Source organism: Puma concolor, chromosome A1, assembly GCF_028749965.1.
Source record: "Puma concolor isolate L17-30 chromosome A1, mPumCon1.1.hap2, whole genome shotgun sequence".
Classification (NCBI taxonomy): Eukaryota; Metazoa; Chordata; class Mammalia; order Carnivora; family Felidae; genus Puma; species Puma concolor.
Window position 1 is genome coordinate 30,481,991 of NC_141667.1, and position 19,327 is coordinate 30,501,317.

The window sequence follows — 19,327 nt, forward strand, 5'->3', positions numbered from 1 at the left end:
ACTTGAAATGGTCTCTCTACCTGGTTGAATACTACTTCATCATTTAAGGCCTCATATTTTACTTTTGTTAGGTGTTCTTTTTTTTTTTTTTAATGTTTATTTATTTTTGAGAGAGAGGGAGAGACAGAGCGTGAGCAGGGGAGGGGCAGAGAGAGAGGGAGACACAGAATCTGAAGCAGGCTCCAGGCTCTGAGCTGTCAGCACAGAGCCCAATGTGGGGCTCGAACCCACGAACTGTGAGATCATTACCTGAGCTGAAGTCGGACGCTCAGACAACTGAGCCACCCAGGCACCTCACTAGGTGTTCTTTAAAAACCTGTTTGGATATAATGGCTTTGTTTCCATGACACTTTAAAAAACACTATAGATTGTATCTTAATATCGTTCACGTATTAAAGATAAGAACTTTGTTCTTCACTTTTGCAGTGCCTAACAGAGCTGGGTACATAATGGTTATATCCCTAAATATTTAATGGAGATACGTCATAAATGTAGTTAAAATGTTCTTATTCTTTACTTCCTGGTATTTTGGCAATAAATACGTAAAATTACGGGCACCCGAGTGACTCAGTCAGTTGAGCATCCGACTTTGGCTCAGGTCATGATCTCATCGTTCCTGAGTTTGAGCCCCACATCAGGATTCACTGCTGTCAGCACAGAGCCCACTTTGGATCCTCTGTGTCTCTTCTCTCTCTCTCTCTCTCTCTTTCTGTCCCTCCCTTGTTTGTGCTCTCTCTCTCTCAAAAATAAATAAACATTAAAAAAAATTAAATTCAGTGTAAATTTATATGAAATTTGTAGGGTAATGCATTATTTTAAAGTAGAATAACAAAAACATTTAGCAAGATTTAAGTCCCGTGGGTAAAAAGAGTATCATGATTAGAGAACATTTATTTTAGCTATTATTTCTGGTAATTTTATTTCTTTTACTTTTTTTTTTAAGTTTATTTATTTTGAGAGAGAAACAGAGAGCACAAGTCGGGAAGGGTCAGAAGGAGAGACAGAATCCCAAGCAGGCTCCACGCCATCAGTGCAGAGCCTGATGCAGGGCTTGAACTCACAGACTTGAGATCATAGAGATCAAGAGTTGGGCACTTAACCATCTGCACCACCCAAGCACCCCTTTACTTCTTTTATATTTTATCTTAAGTTTCATTTCTTCAAGTTAAGTGGTTGCTATAATGATTGGCTCTGAGATTTTCAGCTGCTGAATTACATTCTTTTGAGTCTGCAGTTTGTGTGAATCAGCCCAGATGGGACATGGAGGTTTTGGATAGTTTGCTGGTAATCTAGACAAAAATTGCGTACATTTGGAGGGGCTTTTGCAGAAATGGCTGTCCATAGTTGATAACTGAAGGTAGAGAACAATAAAATGAGGTGCTTGGAAGTATAAAATTAAGTGTTGGGTAGTAGATTAATTCATTTTGGTTGAGGGAAGATACAGAGCATTTTTATAGTGCTTACAGTGTGCTTGGTTCCACATTGGGTTAAAGTGCATGAAATGATACCCTCTGTCAGGGAGTTATAGACTACTGAATTCTGTTTGGTTTTGGTTTTTGTCCTCAGTTAACAATGAGGAAGAAAAATTTTTTTCCTCTAAAATGTCTTAATCCCCCTTTTATCTTTATCCTTTGCTTTAATGAAGCATCACATGATGGCAAGAACCTCTCTGATTAGAAAATCCTTTCTAGTGTTGGGGCTCCTGGGTGGCTCAGTCGGTTAAGCGTCCCACTTCAGCTCAGGTCACGATCTTACACTCTGAGTTTGAGCCCTGTGTCGGGCTCTGTGCTGACAGCTCAGAGCCTGGAGCCTGCTTCAGATTCTGTGTCTCCCTCTCTGCCCCTCCCCTGCTCATGCTGTGTCTCTCTGTCTCAAAAATAAATAAAAACATTTTAAAAAATTTAAAAAAATAAAAAATAAATAAAAAAAGAAGATCCTTTCCAGTGTTAAAAAATTAAAATTTTAAATTAAAAAATTAGATGCTTCACTAGGGACAAGTAGTTTGGAGTAGTTATCCTCTGCTGAGGAACTCTAGTTAAACAGGTGGGTGGGCCAGTTTCCGGATAGTCTGGCCACAAGCATGCAGTGAAGGGGTGGGCTTTATTGCCTCTTGGAGAGAAAGGCAGGCAAATTGTTACTTAAGGTGGGTGGTGCTCATTGGATAATTTTAGTCTCTTAAGAAAGTCTGGTCACATCTCAGAAAGATCCAGTTTTGGAGCCTCAATTCACTGTTTTGGGATTTATAGCTTTGTTACTTGACTTTTCAATGGCATAGATTTCCTAAATGCAGAGTGAGAATAATAGTACCTACTTCAAGTGTATTGTGTAATTGAGATTGTTAGGAGAGTAAAACTTAAATGTTCTCACTTAAAAAAAAAAGGTAGATATGTGAGATGATGGATATGTTCATTCACTCCATGGAGGGAATCCTCTCATAATGTATATGTATATTATATCACATTGTACATTTTAAATCTTTTATAATTTTATTTGTCCCCTATACCTCAATAAAGCTAAAAAATAATATCTACTTCAGAGGTCGTTGTGATGATTAAAAGAGTTAATTTATAGGCAGTGCTTAAAACAATACCTCATACATAGTTAGCTCTGTGTTAAGTATTAGCTGCTCTAATTTTTGTTAAATTAAGGTTGCTATTAAGATACTTTTTGTTACTTGCAAAGAAGTCCTAGAAGACCTAATTAAAAATGGCTCAAGGGGCTCCTGGGTGGCTCAGATGGTTAAGTGTCTGACTTTGGCTCAGGTCATGATCTCGCGGCTCCTTAGTTCGAGCCCCGGGTCAGGCTCTGTGCTGGCTGCTTTGGATTCTGTGTCTGCCTCTCTCTCCGCCCCTCCCCTGCTCATGCTCTGTCTCTCTCTCTCTCTCTCTCTCTCTCTCTCTTAAAAATAAATAATAAACATTAAAAAATAAAAAAAAAATGGCATAACTAAGAAAAATGTACTGTTGCACATGACAATAACTCTGGAATGGGGCTCTTCCATCTTCTGAGTCCTGACCTGAAGAATATTAAGTTTTTCCCTCTTTTTCTGCTTTGCCAGTTGTAGGGTATTGGCTTGTCCCAAGCTGGGTATATTCTCATGACCTAAAATTGTAAGTGAAATTTTGTTACATGCAGATGACCACCTCCACAGGCTGAAAGGATACTGTTTGATATATGTTTTAAAAGTATGGGGTGCCTGGGTGGCTCAGTTGGTTAAACTGACTCTTGATTTCAGCTCAGGTCATGATCCTCAAGGTCATGGGATTGAATGGAGCCTGCTTGGGATTCTCTCTTCTCTCTCTCTCTCAAAATAAATAAAAGAAGTAAGAAAACCTTTCTCAAGTTTTCTTCCAGCTGACTTCTCCTCAGATCTTAATTGACTAGTATTAGTGTGGCACATCAGTTCCAAAAAACAGCCACTGACAAGAGTGATAAAGTTGAGTTGGAATCAAGTTTTAACCCTTTCTGGGCGGGGAGGGGCCCAGGATCTGCTGAAGCACTTGCTCTTATCTGGAGAAAATTGTGGTTTTTGGAGCAAAGGAAAAAGGGAGAAATGGCTGTTGGATAGCTAATAATGTATGCCGAGGTACTGTTTACTGAGTAAGGTCAGAACTGCCCTAAGACCTGAGCCTAGGATCAAATGTCCAAGTGTTTTTCACCCCCGAACCCCTCTCCTCCCACCCTGTAGAGTACAGAGGGATTGACTGGAGAAGCAGGATAAGGGTAGGAGCCAAACAGGGCAACTCTTTGAAAAAAAAGTGTTTTTTAACGTTTATTTTTGAAGGAGAGAGATAAGGCGTGAGCAGGGAGGGGCAGAGAGAGAGGGGGAGACACAGAATCCAAAGCAGGCTCCAGGCTCTGAGCTGGTTAGCACAGAGCCCAACAAGGGGCTTGAACCTGCCCACCGTTAGATCATGACCTGAACTGACATGGGACGCTTGACTGAGTGAGCCACCCAGGTGCCCCGGGGCAGCTCTTATAGGACATTATCTTCCTCTTTTTTATTTTTTTCAACCTCAGCATCAGAGTGCAGAATCGTCAACTTCTAAGTCACCTTAGCCCAGTGGTGAGCACAAAAAATATGAACACAAGCTAGGGCTGTAGTATGTATTGGCCTTACCTCTTCCTGCAGAGTTTAATCTTCCTTGTTTGAATTCAGAGGATATCTAGTTACTTGTTGACACTTGCTTGTTATCTCCTTGTTTCTCATCGTCCAGGTCCTATCAACAGAAGACCCTAAAGAGTACAACATTCCAATTAATAAGTACCCTTTAATAGTGCCTAAGTTTGGGTGTATTGTTTTTTCATCATTAAGGAAAAATGTTAAAGATTATCTTAAGTTATTGAGGATCATGGTAGTTAAGAACCAGACTGTTCATATAATTAATTTCCTTCCTATGTGTCCCTCAATTGTAGAGTGAGATTATCAGAGGAAAAAGATTTAATTTCTTTGGATATTTGTTTTTGTCTTTCCAAGGTAAATAACTCTAGAAATCTGAAATTTTCTCATGGTTTTTGTGGGAAGTCCTTGACCACAAATCCAGTGTGGGAAATTCAGAAATGAACAAAATGTTTTTTTTACACAGAGCCCGACACAGGGCTTGAACTTGTGAACCATGAGATCATGACCTGAGCCAAAGTTGGACGCTTAACTGACTGAGCCACCCAGGTGACCCAGGAATGAACAAAATTCTGTTTATAGTGTAAAACATTGAAAATGAAAAGTAAAATTACCTAAGATCTTACTTTTAGATACTTTTTTACTTATAACCTTCCACATCTTTTTATTTTATTTTTATTAATTAATAATTAATTAATTGATTTAAAGACTTTATTTTTAAACAATGTCTACATCCAATGTGGGGCTCAAACACACAACCCAGAGATCAAGAATTACATGTTCCACTGACTGAGCCAGCCAGACTCCTCCCGTATCTTTTTAGATAGTACATTGTGGTTCATATGCTATTCACATGCTAATTTTGCTTAGCGCATCTGTTACTATTTTTCCCAGATTTGTACATTTTCCATCACTAATATTATTGACTGTATTTTATATTATCGTGGTTTACAATAGTTATTTTCCCATTGTTAGACATGTAGGTTGATAATTTTTTGCTGTTACTGGGACCACTCTAAGTTACATCTCTGTGACTATGTTAATTTTTAGCCTTTATTAATAGTGAAAAATTTTGAGGAGTAACTGTTGGAAAATTTTTTAATCTTTTCAGAAGCAAGAGAAAAAGAGGAAGAAATGAACAGAGAGAAAGAATTAAGAAGGCAAAATGAAGATATTGAACCAACATCTTCAGGCTCAAATGTGGTCAGAGATTGCTCTAAATCATCTTCCAGGTGCTTGATTTTCTCAAAAGGATTCTGTTAAATTATCGCTCCCATTTAGGTGTTTAATCTCAGATTAAATTGAATCTAGATAATTGATTATCTTAGATAATTGAAACTGGTAGTCATTGCAAAGGAAAAAAGAGGATAAAGATAGAGATTTTGTTCTAAGAAAATTTTTTAAAATATCTTCAGTTTTTTTTTTTTTTAATTAAAGATCTTCAGTTCTAATTAGAGGTCAGCAAGTAAACACTATCAGATTTTAGTTTTCTCAGAAATATAAAGCAAGTGACAGCTTCTTTTGTCAGTCACCACAATGACTATGCGTTGGCACTAGGGGGAGCAGTCTTTACTGGTTCTGAGAAGGGACAGGGTGACCTTTTTCCTAGGGAAGTGAAAGCCCATAATTAAAAAGAATTCTCTTGAAATTTTGTAAACAAATACACATTTTTAGATAAATGAGAAAGTACACATTAGTTAAGGACTTTTAAAAATGTTTTTTTTAATGTTTATTTGCGAGAGAGAGAGAGAGAGAGCATGAGCAGGGAGGTGCAGAGAGCAAGGGAGACACAGAATCCGAAGCAGGCTCTAGGCTCTGAGTGGTCAGCACAGAGCCTAATGCAGGGCTTGAACTTACAAACCTCAAGATCATGACGTGAGCTGCAGTTGGGTGCTTAACTGACTGAGCTACCCAGGCGCCCCAACATTAGTTAAGGACTTTTAAAGGCCCTTTTGATAATGGTTTTCACGTACTAGGGCAAAATGCTAGAACATATAGGTGGGAGGAAACTGTTAAATGACTTTTTTCTTCAATGAGGCAACTCGAAGTTGTATAATTTCTGCATAATTTTAATTGCTATAAGGCTATGCAGTTTTTCCTGTGATTTTTACATCTTTTTTTAAAAAATAAATCTGATCATTTATTTCTCCACTTGAATTTGGACCTCATAATTTATATTGATAAACTTGTTGGATTTGATATTTTTTCTCATTCTCTAGCTTTTTATTTATTTATTTTATTTAATTAAAAAAAAATTTTTTTTTTAACATTTATTTATTTTTGAGACAGAGAGAGAGCATGAACAGGGGAGGGTCAGAGAAAGAGGGAGACACAGAATCTGAAACAGGCTCCAGGCTCTGAGCTGTCAGCACAGAGCCCGACGCGGGGCTCGAACCCACGGACCGCGAGATCATGACCTGAGCCGAAGTCGGACGCTTAACCGACTGAGCCACCCAGGCGCCCCAACATTCTCTAGCTTTTAAAGAATCTCAGTTATATCACATTTCATTGTACAAACATTGTTTTCATGTGTTTGAGCATATTTTATTCAAGATACGTTTCTAATTTCTTTTAATGTTTATTTATTTTTGAGAGAGAGAGAAAGACAGAGCACGAGCAGGGAGGGGAGGGTCAAGAGAGAGGGAGACGCAGAATCAGAAGCAGGCTCCAGGCTCTGCACTGTCAGCACAGAGCCCGACATGGGGCTTGTACTTATGGACCGTGAGATCATTACCTGAGCCAAAGTCTGACACTTAACTGACTGAGCCACTTAGGTAGGCTCTCTAAGATATATTTCTTAGGCAGTTATTGTCCCTCAGATATGAGATTATTATGCTATTCTCTTTTTTTCTAGATTTAATAAAAATTACTTTAAATTATAAGTAAGAAATTATTATGAAGTATTTAAGACTTTCAAAAAGTTGATAAAGGACAGTATCCACTAGACAGCTTAAGAAGTAAACTTTTACTGTTATGGTGAACACTTCTCAGAACTGCCTTCCATTGCCACCCCCTCCCTTCTTGGCAGAAGTAACCAATCTTCTAAATTTAAATTTTTTTATGTATCTCTTTATAACGTTATTGTGTATCTTTGTATCCCTAAGACATATATAATATTGTTTTGCATATTTTACAACCTTTCTAGTATAGCACTTAGCGTATTATACACTATTATATAAACTATTTCTGCTGTGTGTTCTTTCATAAGATTATGGACACTGTAAAGTCAGGGTTGTTTTTCCCTTTAATTAAACAAAATTTTTGTTATGAAGTATATTATACATATAAAGTTCTGTATATCCTACATTTAAAGTAGAGAGAATGATGAAGTGAACACCTAGCTTGGGAGACAGTATAGAGCTTTACTAGTGTCTTTGAAGTCCTCTTTCTGCTCATATTTCTCTTTCTTGCACAGGGGAAATCTTCACTTTGTTTACCCTTACTTCCTTTTTTTCTAAATAGTTTATTAGGTATAAGTGTATTCCTAAACAGTATGTTGTTTTATATGATTTCTTATTTAAAATTACTTATTTATTTAGAGTGCATGCATGTGAGTGAGTGTTGAGTCGGGGAGGGGCAGAGAGGGAGAGAGAGAATCCCAAGAAGACGTTGCACTGTCAGGGCCCTGACTTGCGGCTCGATCCCACAAACCGTGGGATCATGACCTGAGCTGAAATAAAGAGTCAGATACTCAACTGACTGAGGCCAGGGGCCTCATGATTTCTTATTTTATATTGATGCTGTTAATGCTGTCTTGGATTTTTTTTCACTTTGGTGGTGGTGTTTTTTTTTTTTAATCCAAGATGTTTTTGAGATTCACTCATGTTCACAAGTGAGGTTATAGTTTATTTTCAGTGCAGTTTGGTTTTCTTTTTAGAAATACACTAATTTTTTCCATTGTCTAGTCAGTTTAGGTTGCTGTTTTTCTGTATTATTATGACATATTTTTTATGTTTTTACTGCCTTGTAGCCATCCTCTGTTTTATATGTGCAAAAGTTTCTTTACAGTATGTATCTAGTAGTAGACTTGTTAGGTCTTTAAGTACATACTTACTTTTACTATATTTGGCTTAATTATTTTCTGAAGAGTTTGTACCCATTTACATTACCACCAGCAGAGTGTAAGAATTCCTGTTGCTCCACATCCTTGCCAACACCCATTATTGTTACACATTTTCATTTTTGCCAATCTGATTATTGTGAAGTAATAGCCTTATGATGTTCGTTTGCACTTTGCTGGTTACTAGTGTAGTTGTGCATCATTTTAAAAGTTTTTTGGAGATATATTTTTTCTTCTGAAGATATAAAAAGAATTGTATCTTCTGTCAGATTTTATATTGGGTTGCTTGATGGTTTATTATAATTTTTTTATTTTTTAATGGTGTTTTTTTAATAAACACAAGTTTCACATTTTAATGTATTCTAGTTTATTAATCTTTTCTTCTGTGTTTTTGTGTTTTGCTTAAGAAAAGAGTCCTGGGGTGCCTGTTTGGCTCAGTTGGTTGAGCGTCGGACTCTTGATGTCCCCTCAGGTCATGATCTTGCGGTTGTGGGATCAAGCCCTGTGTCAGGCTCTGTGCTGAGCTGCTGAGCATGGAGCCTGCTTGGGATTTTCTCTCCCTTTCTCTCTCTGCCCCTCTCCTTCTCGTGCTCCTGCACACGCACTCTCTCTCCCCCAAAGTAAATAAATAAACTTAAAAAAAAGAAAGAAGAAATGAGTCTTTGCTCTGAGATCATAAAGAAAACTTCCTATGTTTTTCTTGAAGTTCTCAAGTTTTGTATTTAACATTTATGTCTTTAATCAATCCAGAATTGCTTTTTGTGAGTAATGTGAAGTTGTAATCCAATTTTATTTTCTCCTCCATATGGCTAATCAATTTTCCCTGTCCCTTTATTTTTAATTTTAATAGGATTTAGTTTTTATTTTATTTATTTTTTAATTAAAAAAAATTTTTAATGTTTATTTTTGAGAGAGAGAGACAGAGACAGAGCATGAGTGGGGGAAGGGCAGAGAGAGGGTAACACAGAATCCGAAGCAGGCTCCGGGCTCTGAGCTGTCAGCATAGAACCAGACACAGGGCTGGAACCCACAAGCAGTGAGGTCATGACCTAAGCCGAAGTCAGATGCTTAACCGACTGAGCCATCCAGGCTCCCCAAGGCCTTATTTTTTAGATTAGTTTTAGGCTCATAGCAAATTGAGCAGAAGGTACAGAGATTTTTTTTCCATATAGCTCCTGTCCTCCTACCTCCCTCATCATCAACACCCCCCTACCAGAGCAATACATTTGTTACAATTGATGACCCCATGCTGACACATCATCATCACTCAGAATCCATAGTTACATGAGAGTTCAGTCTTTGAGGTTGTACATTCTGTAGGTTTGGACACATATGTAATGACATGTAGCTACCATTATATATCAGAGTAGTTTCAGTGACTTAAACATCCTCTGTGCGCTACCTTTTCATTCCTTCCTCCCCCTAATTCCCAACAACCACTGATCTTTTAAATTTTTGTCAAAGAATTTATACACATTATGAAATCAAACATTGTTTTTCCCTGTTCATGATTCTTACTTTCCAGAAAAAAACTACTTAAATTTTTTTTGTTTTTCATCTTTTATTTACCTTCATATTTCTAAATTGTAACCTTTTACCATTGTCTTGATTTTTTTCTACTGTGGCAACTTTCTATTTCCAAATTTTTTTACACACCAAGCAGAAATTTGACCATTAACCAATGATTTCTCACTGTTCTCTCCTCTTAGCCACTGATAGCCTCTGATATACTTTCTGTCTCCTTGAAATTTACCTGTTCTAGATATTTCATATAAGTGGAATTATACACTGTTTTCCTTTCATATCTGGCTTCTTTCACTTTGGATGATGTTTTCAAAGTTCTTGTATCAGAACTTCATTCCTTTAAATGGTTAAATAGTATTCCATTGTATGTATATATCACAATTTGTTTATCCATTCATGTGTTACTGACTATTTTTGGGTTTCCACCTTTTGAGTTTTGTGAATGTAATGAACATAGGTGTACAAGCGTATGTTTTTGAGTCTTTGCTTTTAATTCTTTTTGGTATATACCTAGGAGTGGAATTTATGGGTTATATGGTGATTTTATGTTTAACTTTCTTTTTTTTTAAATTTTTATTCACTTTTTAAGATTCATTTTTAAAAATATTTTTAAGTTATGTATATATATATATTTAATGTTTATTTATTATTGAGAGACAGAGAGACAGAGCATGAGCAGGGGAGGGTCAGGGAGAGAGGGAGACACAGAATCCGAAGCAGGTTCCAAGCCTTGAGCTGTCAGCACAGAGCCCAACATGGGGCTCAAACTCACAAACCGTGAGGTCATGACCTGAGCCGAAGTTGGATGCTCAACTGACTGAGCCACCCAGGTGCCCCAGTATTTTTAAGTAATCTTTATACCCAACATAGTGCTTGAACCTAAGTACCCCAAGATCAAGTCACGTGCTCTCCACTGACTGAGCCAGCCACGTGCCCTTATTTAAGTAATCTCTACATCCAACATGGGGTTCGAACTCACGATCATGAGGTCAAGAGTCGCATGCTCCTCTGACTGAGCCAGCCAGGCACCCCTGTTTAACTTTCTTTATGAGGAATTGCCTAACTGTTTTACAATGTGGTTGCACCATTTTATATTCCTGTCAGCAATGTACGAGGGTTCCAATTTTTTCACATTCTTGTCATTAGTTATTTTCCATTTTGTTTTGTTATGTTTTTAATATAGTCATCCTAGTAGGTGTGAATTGGTATCATGTAGTTTTTATTTTCATTTCCCTAATGTCTAAAGGTTTTGAGCATTTTTTCATGTGCTTATTGGCCATTTATATATCTTCTTTGGAGAAATAACTATTGAAGTCCTTTAACCATTTTTATTTTTTATTCATTATTATTATTTTTTTAAGTAGTCTTCACATTTAACACAGAGCCCAATGCAGGGCTTGAACTCATGACCCTGAGATCAAATCTGAGCTGAGATCAAGAGTTGGACACTTAACCGACTGAGCCACCCAAGCGCCCCCAAATAATTTTTTAAAAAATCTACAATGTTGTTAAAATTTGTTTTAGAGGAAGGTAGTCATTTAAGACTACCACTTCTTAAAAAAATTTTTAAGTTTTTGGTAGGTGCCTGGGTGGCTCAGTTGGTTAAGCACCTCTTGATTTCAGCCCAGGTCGTGATCTCACAGTTTGTGAGTTGGAGTTCTGCATTGGCTCTACACTGACAGTGTGGAGCTTGCTTGGGATTCTCTCTCCCTCTCTCTCTAACCCTCTCTTGCTCACACTCTCTCTTTCCCAAAATAAATAAACTTAAAAAAATAAATTAAAAACATTTGTTTTAATTTGAGAGAGAGAGAGAGGGTGAGAGCATGTGCAAGCAGGGGAGAGTGGCTGAAGGTGAGAGAGAGAAAGAAAGAGAGGGAGAGAGAGAATCCCAAGCAGGCTCCACACTCAGCATAGAGCCTCATGTGGAGCTCGATCCCACAACCCTGGGATCATGACCTGAGCTGAAATCAAGAGTTGGACACTCAACTGACTGAGCCATCCAGGCGTCCCTAAGACTACCCCCTTTTTTTTGGCTTTAAAGAAATAGTATATGAATGTAAGTTGCCCTTCAAAATCAAATACTGGGAAGAAATATGTGATTTATTCAATGAAATATAGCTGCAGGATAGGAGAGAAATATTGATGTACTCATAATTTGTAAGATAGGAATCATTCAGACATTTACATTTTCTCTAAAGAAATTAGTACCAGAAATAATGAATTTTGCTTATGAATTTAATTTCTAAACTGAAATCGTATACTTACACATCTTATTTAATGCTTAGCTAAGCTCTCTTTTAAAAAGTCAGCTGAGAAAAATGTTAGGTTTTGACTCCTCTGTTTTCTCATCAGATGCATATTGTTTCTCAGGATCTGGTTCATATTTTGGCACCACATTGAGTCAAGGCATATTTTAAACATGGAATGTGCTCTGTTTTCTGTCACGGACATTTTTGGGCATAATTTTACAGACTTTGTTTTTCAGAAATTGAAAATATGTTAAAATAGTTTATTTTTTTGCCTTGTGTATATTAGAAGCAAAAAGACAGAAATGGACTTAGAAGCTGCATAGAAGCTGATACATTCCATCTAGTTTCATGTGGGTACGAGGACTGCATAATCAGCCATGGAATCAACATGGCTTCATGTAGTTGTCAGTTCAGTGCTTGCTTCTGAACTAGTTAATTCAGTTAAAGCATTGGTGCTAAAGATTAACAGTTTAGTTAGAGCTCTCTGTGCTCTGAATAATTTTGCATTAAGAAAGTCTGCGACTTCTAAACTAGTACAGTTGGGAATTTGTGATTTTAATCACAAGGGAGAAAATTTTGGAGTGTGACTACTTTAATAAAAATGTATTCAGTCATCCAGCTGTTATTTATTGAACATCTATTGTGGGTTAGGCACTGGTTTCGGCACTGGGGATACAGCAATTAGGGAGTCAGATGAGATCTCTGAGCTCATATTGTTGGGATATTTGAGGAGATGGATAACAGATTGTAAACAACTGAGTAACCAATCAAATAAGATAACTTAGTGAGGTATTTAATAAAGATAAACTAAGAGAATGAAGATAATAGTGACTGATAGGGATGTGTTTGAAGATTAAGAAAGGGGGGGGCATTAAAGCCTCTTTGAGGAGGTGACATGGGACGAGACCTGAAAGATGAGAAAGAGGCCATTTAATGATCAGTTCCAGCAGAGGGAACTGCAAGTGCAAAGACCCTCATGCTGGACCAAGCTTAACCTATATGGTTTGAACGAAGGCCTGTAGGGCTGGAGAACCACGAGCTAAACCATTGCAAAAACAAAGAGAAGCTCTTCGTGGAGGTTTGCTTGCTCCTGTCTTTGTATGTGGATAAGTGTTTAAGTATGTATTGCCCTCAATATTGATCTTAGATGAAAATAAAAAGAAAAATCACATTTTTTTTTCTTCAGTGGATATTGAGTGCCTGTTAATTACGTCAGGCCTCATTTAGGTGCTAGAGACAGCAATGAACACAACACACAGAAATTTCTGTTTTCATGGAGCTTACAAATAGAAATACTTTATTAGAGGGCAATAATACTTTGAGTTTTATAAAATATTTGATAGATTAATGCACACAATTATGAACACAATTCTCAACGCTTTGGGATGGGATGGGAAGTGGAGGCATATGGTGGATGGTGGTGGATTTCAGAATGCCTAGAGGTGCGTGATAAAGACCTCAATGCAACTGCGTAATGGTCCTCCGGTGTGCTGGGTAGAAAAACACCTTGAGAATCAGTGTGATGCTCCTTACAGTAAGATAGTTTTAGAATCCAGGGATGCTACATAAAACATTTTAGCAACTCAATAAATTTGAATAAAAATTGGGAAACAATTTGTGTTTCAGAAAATATATTGAAACCTTATGGGAGTAATACTAACTTTCTTACATGGCTGCCTTTATTTGCTCCTGTGGTAAAAACAGTGATTGGATTCAGATATAGGAAACAGAGGGATTGGTTACCTCAGTGGTTTTCTTTCTTATGGATATAGTAGTTTGTAGTTTTTTCCCACATCCCAGTTCTGCTGGCTCTTCGTGAGTGAGGATTATCTCAGGGGCCCGTAACATAATTGCTGTGACCTTTAACTCTGACTTTATGTTTAGGGTAAGTAGATAAAAGAAACTTTTACTTTCTTAAGATAAAATAATACCTGAGTTACACATTTAATGTCTGAATTACAATTTTAACAAACTACACATTAATTAATTAATTAAAATAAAAGTTGTTAAAAGGAGAGGCAGAGTTTCCTGGGAAATCAGTACTATCTCTAGAGTGTTCTTTGTCGCAGTAGAGGCAAAGAGTTTCTGTTTCTGTATTTTCAGGGATACAAGCAGCAGTGAAAGTGGAGAGAGTTCTGGTTCTTCTGATGATGAGTTAATTGGCCCTCCTTTACCTCTTAAAATGATGAAAGAACCAGGTAATCATATTGAGGAAGATATCGTTGGTCCTTTACCTCCACCTCTTTATGAAGATGCCGAAGATGATGATGATGATGATGACGGTGATTCAGAGGAGGAGGAAGTAAGTATTTCAGTAGTAATTTACCAATTCATTGGAATAGCGTAGAGATCAGTTCCCTGCTAATTGTTAATTCACGCGCGAGAGGAAATAAGGAATAGTTTTGAGTGTACTACTGATAGCCCTTGTTGAAAGAACTTGAAACGATGTACTTCAGGAACAAGGCAGTGTTACTCAAAAATAATAAATGGACAATAAGAAGCAATGTGTTAAAAAGGAATTAATGGGCACCTGGTGGTCCAGTGGGTAAAGCGTCCAACTCTTGATGTCGGTCACGATCTCACAGTTTGTGGGGTTGAGCCCTGCGTTGGGCTCCATGCTGGCAGTCAGGAGTCTGCTTGGGATTCTCTTGCGCGTTCTCTCTCTCTGCCCCACCCTTGCTTGTGTGCATGCATGCGCTCACGCTCTCCCAAAATAAATAAAGTTAAAAAAAAAGGAATACAATTTTGTTAAATATACATAAACATTGAGTGTACATAATGATAGTGAATAAATTTGGGGGGATATAAAAACAAAGTAGATCTCAAATTATTGTAAACAATAATATGGAAGATGGGAGAGTAGAATCAGTTCATTCATTTTGACTTCACATTTTTTTTTTCAACGTTTATTTATTTTTGGGACAGAGAGAGACAGAGCATGAACGGGGGAGGGGCAGAGAGAGAGGGAGACACAGAATGGGAAACAGGCTCCAGGCTCTGAGCCATCAGCCCAGAGCCTGACGCGGGGCTCGAACTCACGGACCGCGAGATCGTGACCTGGCTGAAGTCGGACGCTTAACCGACTGCGCCACCCAGGCGCCCCAAGTTCATTCATTTTGAAGTCCTTGTATTATTTGGGAGGAAGCTAGAGATATTTGTTAACATCAGATTAGGTTAAGTCAAGTATGCAAGTTAAAAATTTAAGAGTAGTTACCCAAAGAATAGAAACAAATTGTATAACCTCCAAAATGGTAAAAGAAAACATAAAGAAAACCACTGGTTTACTTTATGTATTTGACACCTGGAGTGGATAATTTTTTAATGTCATCCTCTGACAGGTTATTTTCAGTAATGATTATGAGATGAAACAAATGATGGTCAGAAAAGGAACAACTTTTGCAAATCTGTCAGTGACTTCACAAAATGGGCATTCTTTGCATATTCTTGTTCAGTACCCAGTATACAAAATTTGTCAATCTATATTTATTCATAGTTGATCAAAGAAAACTTTTAATTTTGAAAAGTTTTTTTCTCATGAAATGACAGATGTATGTATATATACACGTGCACACATACACGTGTGTCTGTGCACATGTATGTGAAATGAAAAAAAAGAGGCACATAAGGATAAATTTGGCAGTTTTATTAAAAATTGTGTTTTATAATAGATTTCTGAAACTGCAGTGTTGACCATATCTCTTTTTATCTTGATATCAATTCTAGTGGCTTTTAAAAAATACCTGGTTTCACTAAAATGTCTTTTCTAGAAAAAATACCATTTTCTAATACATTTGATAAAAACTTCTAAAGATTTCTTCCATAAAAATCAGAAAATGGCTACGTTATGGTAAATATTATCATCAAATTATCTGCTTTAGAATGTTTTTGGTGAAAACAATTCAGGTGTTCAAGCATTCCTCTTTTGGATTCTTCTGCCAACCTAGTCTCCCATCTTTTATTTTTCCTCAAAGAATAACAGAATGGAAGATACTCAAGTATTATTTCTTTGTTTTAATATATCACTTTGTTTTGAATCTGCTGTTTAAATGCAGAAATGTGTAGACAACAAGGATTGGAGATATGAAACTACCCTTAAAGTAAGCTTGAATGATTCTGAACCACTCAACGTTATCTGTAAACATAAGTACATGAGTATGTATGCGTATGTATGTGGTACAGACTGTGTAACTGGGAGTTCTCTAAATCAACTGCATGTATAGCATAATGCTTATTGAAATAATAAAAATTTGCTAATTTGAGACTTATATATTATCAAAACTCAGCACTAATCATAGTAAAAAGCAACAAAAAACACATTTCTGAACTGACATTTTTAGAACTGCCAGCAAATGGTGATAATGGAAAACAGACTCATCTTCGGTTGATTTTAATATTGTTTTAAGGTTCTTTACAGACAATGCACCCCCTTATTGTCTGCACCACTTCCACTGCAATGCTCTTGATATGCCTTTGAAGACAACTCAATCGTTGCAGTTAAAGACAGCAAAGGAGAAACATGAAGTAGAGGAAAATCTTAGTAAATAGAGATCACAAAATAAGGTGGTAGGCGTGAATGCAAGTATATCAGTATTCACAGTAGATGTAAGTGGACTCAACTTGCCACTTAAATTTCTCAGATTAGATTTAAAAAATTTAGATATATTCTGTTTATGAGTGATAGACCTAAAATGTACTGGCATAGAAAGGTTGAAAGAAAGGAATAGGGGCGCCTGGGTGGTTCAGTTGGATAATAATGTGTCCAACTCTTGATCTCAGCTCAGGTCTTGATCTCAGGGTTGTGAGTTCAAGCCCTGTGTTGGGCTCCATGTCTCTCTGCTCCGTGACTATAGCAGGAAAATACTAACCAAAAGATAACTGATTAGTCTTATAAAACTAATGTAACACAAAATAATCTTTATGTCATAATTAGTCAAAGTAGCAAAATGAGTGTCATTACTTAATGCTAAAAGGAAAAGTTTATTCTCTAGGAAAATTTGGCCTTTCTTAATCTCCATGAATTTAACACAATATATTCAAAGCAAAAATTGACAGAATTATAAGGAGGAATAGACAAATCTACAGTCATAATGGGAGATTCAGAAATTGTTAAGACAATTAGTAAGAGTATAGTACCGGACAATATAAATGTATATATATATATATATATACATTTATACATACACATCTCTCCCTCCTCTCTCTCTCTCTCTCTCTCTCTCTCTCTCTCTATATATATATATATATATATATAGAATCCTTATCTAACATTTTCTTTTCAAGCACACAAAGATAAATCAGAAGCAATAAGAAGGTCACATCTAGGTCACAATATGCTATGGACATGAGAAAGATATGCTTAATTATTTTGGGTAGTTCACAGAGTAGGTAATAATTAGGTTGATCATGAAATGTGAGAATATTGTGTAGTGAATGTTTGTGTGCCCTCAGGATTCATATGTTGAAGCCCTAACCCCCAGTGTGGCATTCGGAGGTGAGACTCTTTGGAAGTAATTAATGTTAAATTATAGGTCATATGGGTAGACCCTGATGTTATAGGATTAGTGTGCTTATGAGAAGAGAGACACTGGGGCACCTGGGTGGCCCAGTCATTTGAGCGTCCGACTCTTGGTTTTGGCTCAGGTCATGATCTCAGGGTCATGGGACTGAGCCCCATGTCAGGCTCTGTGCCAAGCATGGAGCCTGCTTGAAATATTCATATTCTCTCTCTCTCTCTCTCTCTCTCTCTCTCTCTCTGTCTCTCTCTCTCCCTCCCCCTCTCTCTCCCCCCCACCTCTCCCACCCCTCCCCTCCCCCTCTGCCTCTATCCTCCACTCATGCTCTCTCTATAAAATTTTTTTTTTATAAAATAAGAGGAAAAAAGAGAAGAGAGACACCAGAGAACCAGGTCTGCATATAACAAAGCAAGAAGGTAGGCATCTAAAATCCAGGAGGAAAGCTCTCAACAGAAATCAAATTTGCCGACACCTTGGTCTTGGACTTCTAGCTTCCAGAATGATGAGAAAATAAACTTCTGATATTTAAGACATGTAGTTTGTGGTATTTTGTTATCGTAGCCTCAGCTGGTTAACACAGGTTTGCAAGGCTGACAAGAAGCTGGAGAACAGAGAATGGAAAAAAGAAGGGTGTTCTGAGTAAGAAAAAAATTGCTATAGTGAGGGCTCAAATGTATGCAAGTATATGATATGGTGGTGAAATGTCATATGAATAGCACCTGGCTGAGTTTTCTCATAAGGGGGAGGTGGAAAGATAAGGCTGCTGAGAACAAATGTAGAGATCAGTACGGAGAAGAGCACCTTTCTGGAAGATGTGGAATTTGAATGAACCTTGTAGAGGGTTACATTTTGATGGACATGTGCACATAGGCCACATATTGTCTGTGAAGAGTAAATGGCAGGAACACAGGCAATATATACAAGGTTAGATTCCAGATGATGCGAAAGTCAACTTGCCTAGAATGGAAAGTTGATAAAGAAGGCCAAACTTTTGACATGGAATTGATGTGCGAGTAAGCCTGAAGTGCAGCTGGGCAAAGAAGTAAAAAGCATGTCAAGGTGTGGGACTCAGAAGCTTGTCTGTAAGCTTTAGCCTTTCATGGCTGTAATTAAAGCGTATCAGGGGACTGAATAACAGTTTTCTGTTTGTTTTTGTTTGTTTTTTAGTTTTCTGGTTTTTTATAAGATTATACACGTCACATCTCTTGAAAGAAAATTATTAAGTCTTTTTATGGTGTACCTTTTTTTTCTTTGCAAATATAGTAAAAGAAAATGCTGATAATATGCAGGTCAAAGCAAGGCTGTGGATAAGTGTACCAATAACAGCCTTAAAGTGTGCACTAATTGATAATGCAAAGTTTATTCGCATTGTTAACTGATTAAACTTTTGAAAGGGAGATAAGAGTGGGAGATTCCTTGTTTCTTTTCCAAGAAGAAAAATGTCTTTTGGGTGTCTATCATAACTAACATTTCCAAGGCTAGGGCAGAGATGGTGGATAAAGCAGCCAGCTTGGAAATTTGCAAATGTGAATGTGGCTTTGCAGTGGCCTTCCTAGATTTGGATAAATTATATTGGCTTTGAATTGAGTCCTTCAGTTTTCAGACTGTGGTTTAATAGTAGTAGAAGGGGGGCAACCTTAGGCTGTTTTTTGGGTTCTGAGTGAGAACACGACTTTTTGACTACAACTTATGTTGTATTTGATATGTGGGATTTTGGCAGCCTCTAGAGTCAGGGATCATAGGCAAAGGAAAATCTGCTGATTACTGTCTTGAATGTGAATGTTGTAGGATCTAGCCAGACAAATTAGCATGATTTATTTTACATTATTTGCATAGCAATGTTTGGCGTATGTTTCAACAT

General features: G+C 37.2%; 1 protein-coding gene across 1 annotated transcript in view; it reads left to right on the forward strand.

Moving 5' to 3' along the window:
- WDR70 (WD repeat domain 70) overlaps positions 1-19,327 on the forward strand; it is a 305,807-nt gene that overhangs the window by 6,014 nt on the left and 280,466 nt on the right. Inside the window, exons 4-5 of the mRNA XM_025923710.2 lie at positions 5,232-5,352; positions 14,057-14,255. Coding sequence (XP_025779495.2) covers positions 5,232-5,352; positions 14,057-14,255 — 320 coding nt within the window. The remainder of the gene's footprint in view (positions 1-5,231; positions 5,353-14,056; positions 14,256-19,327) is intronic.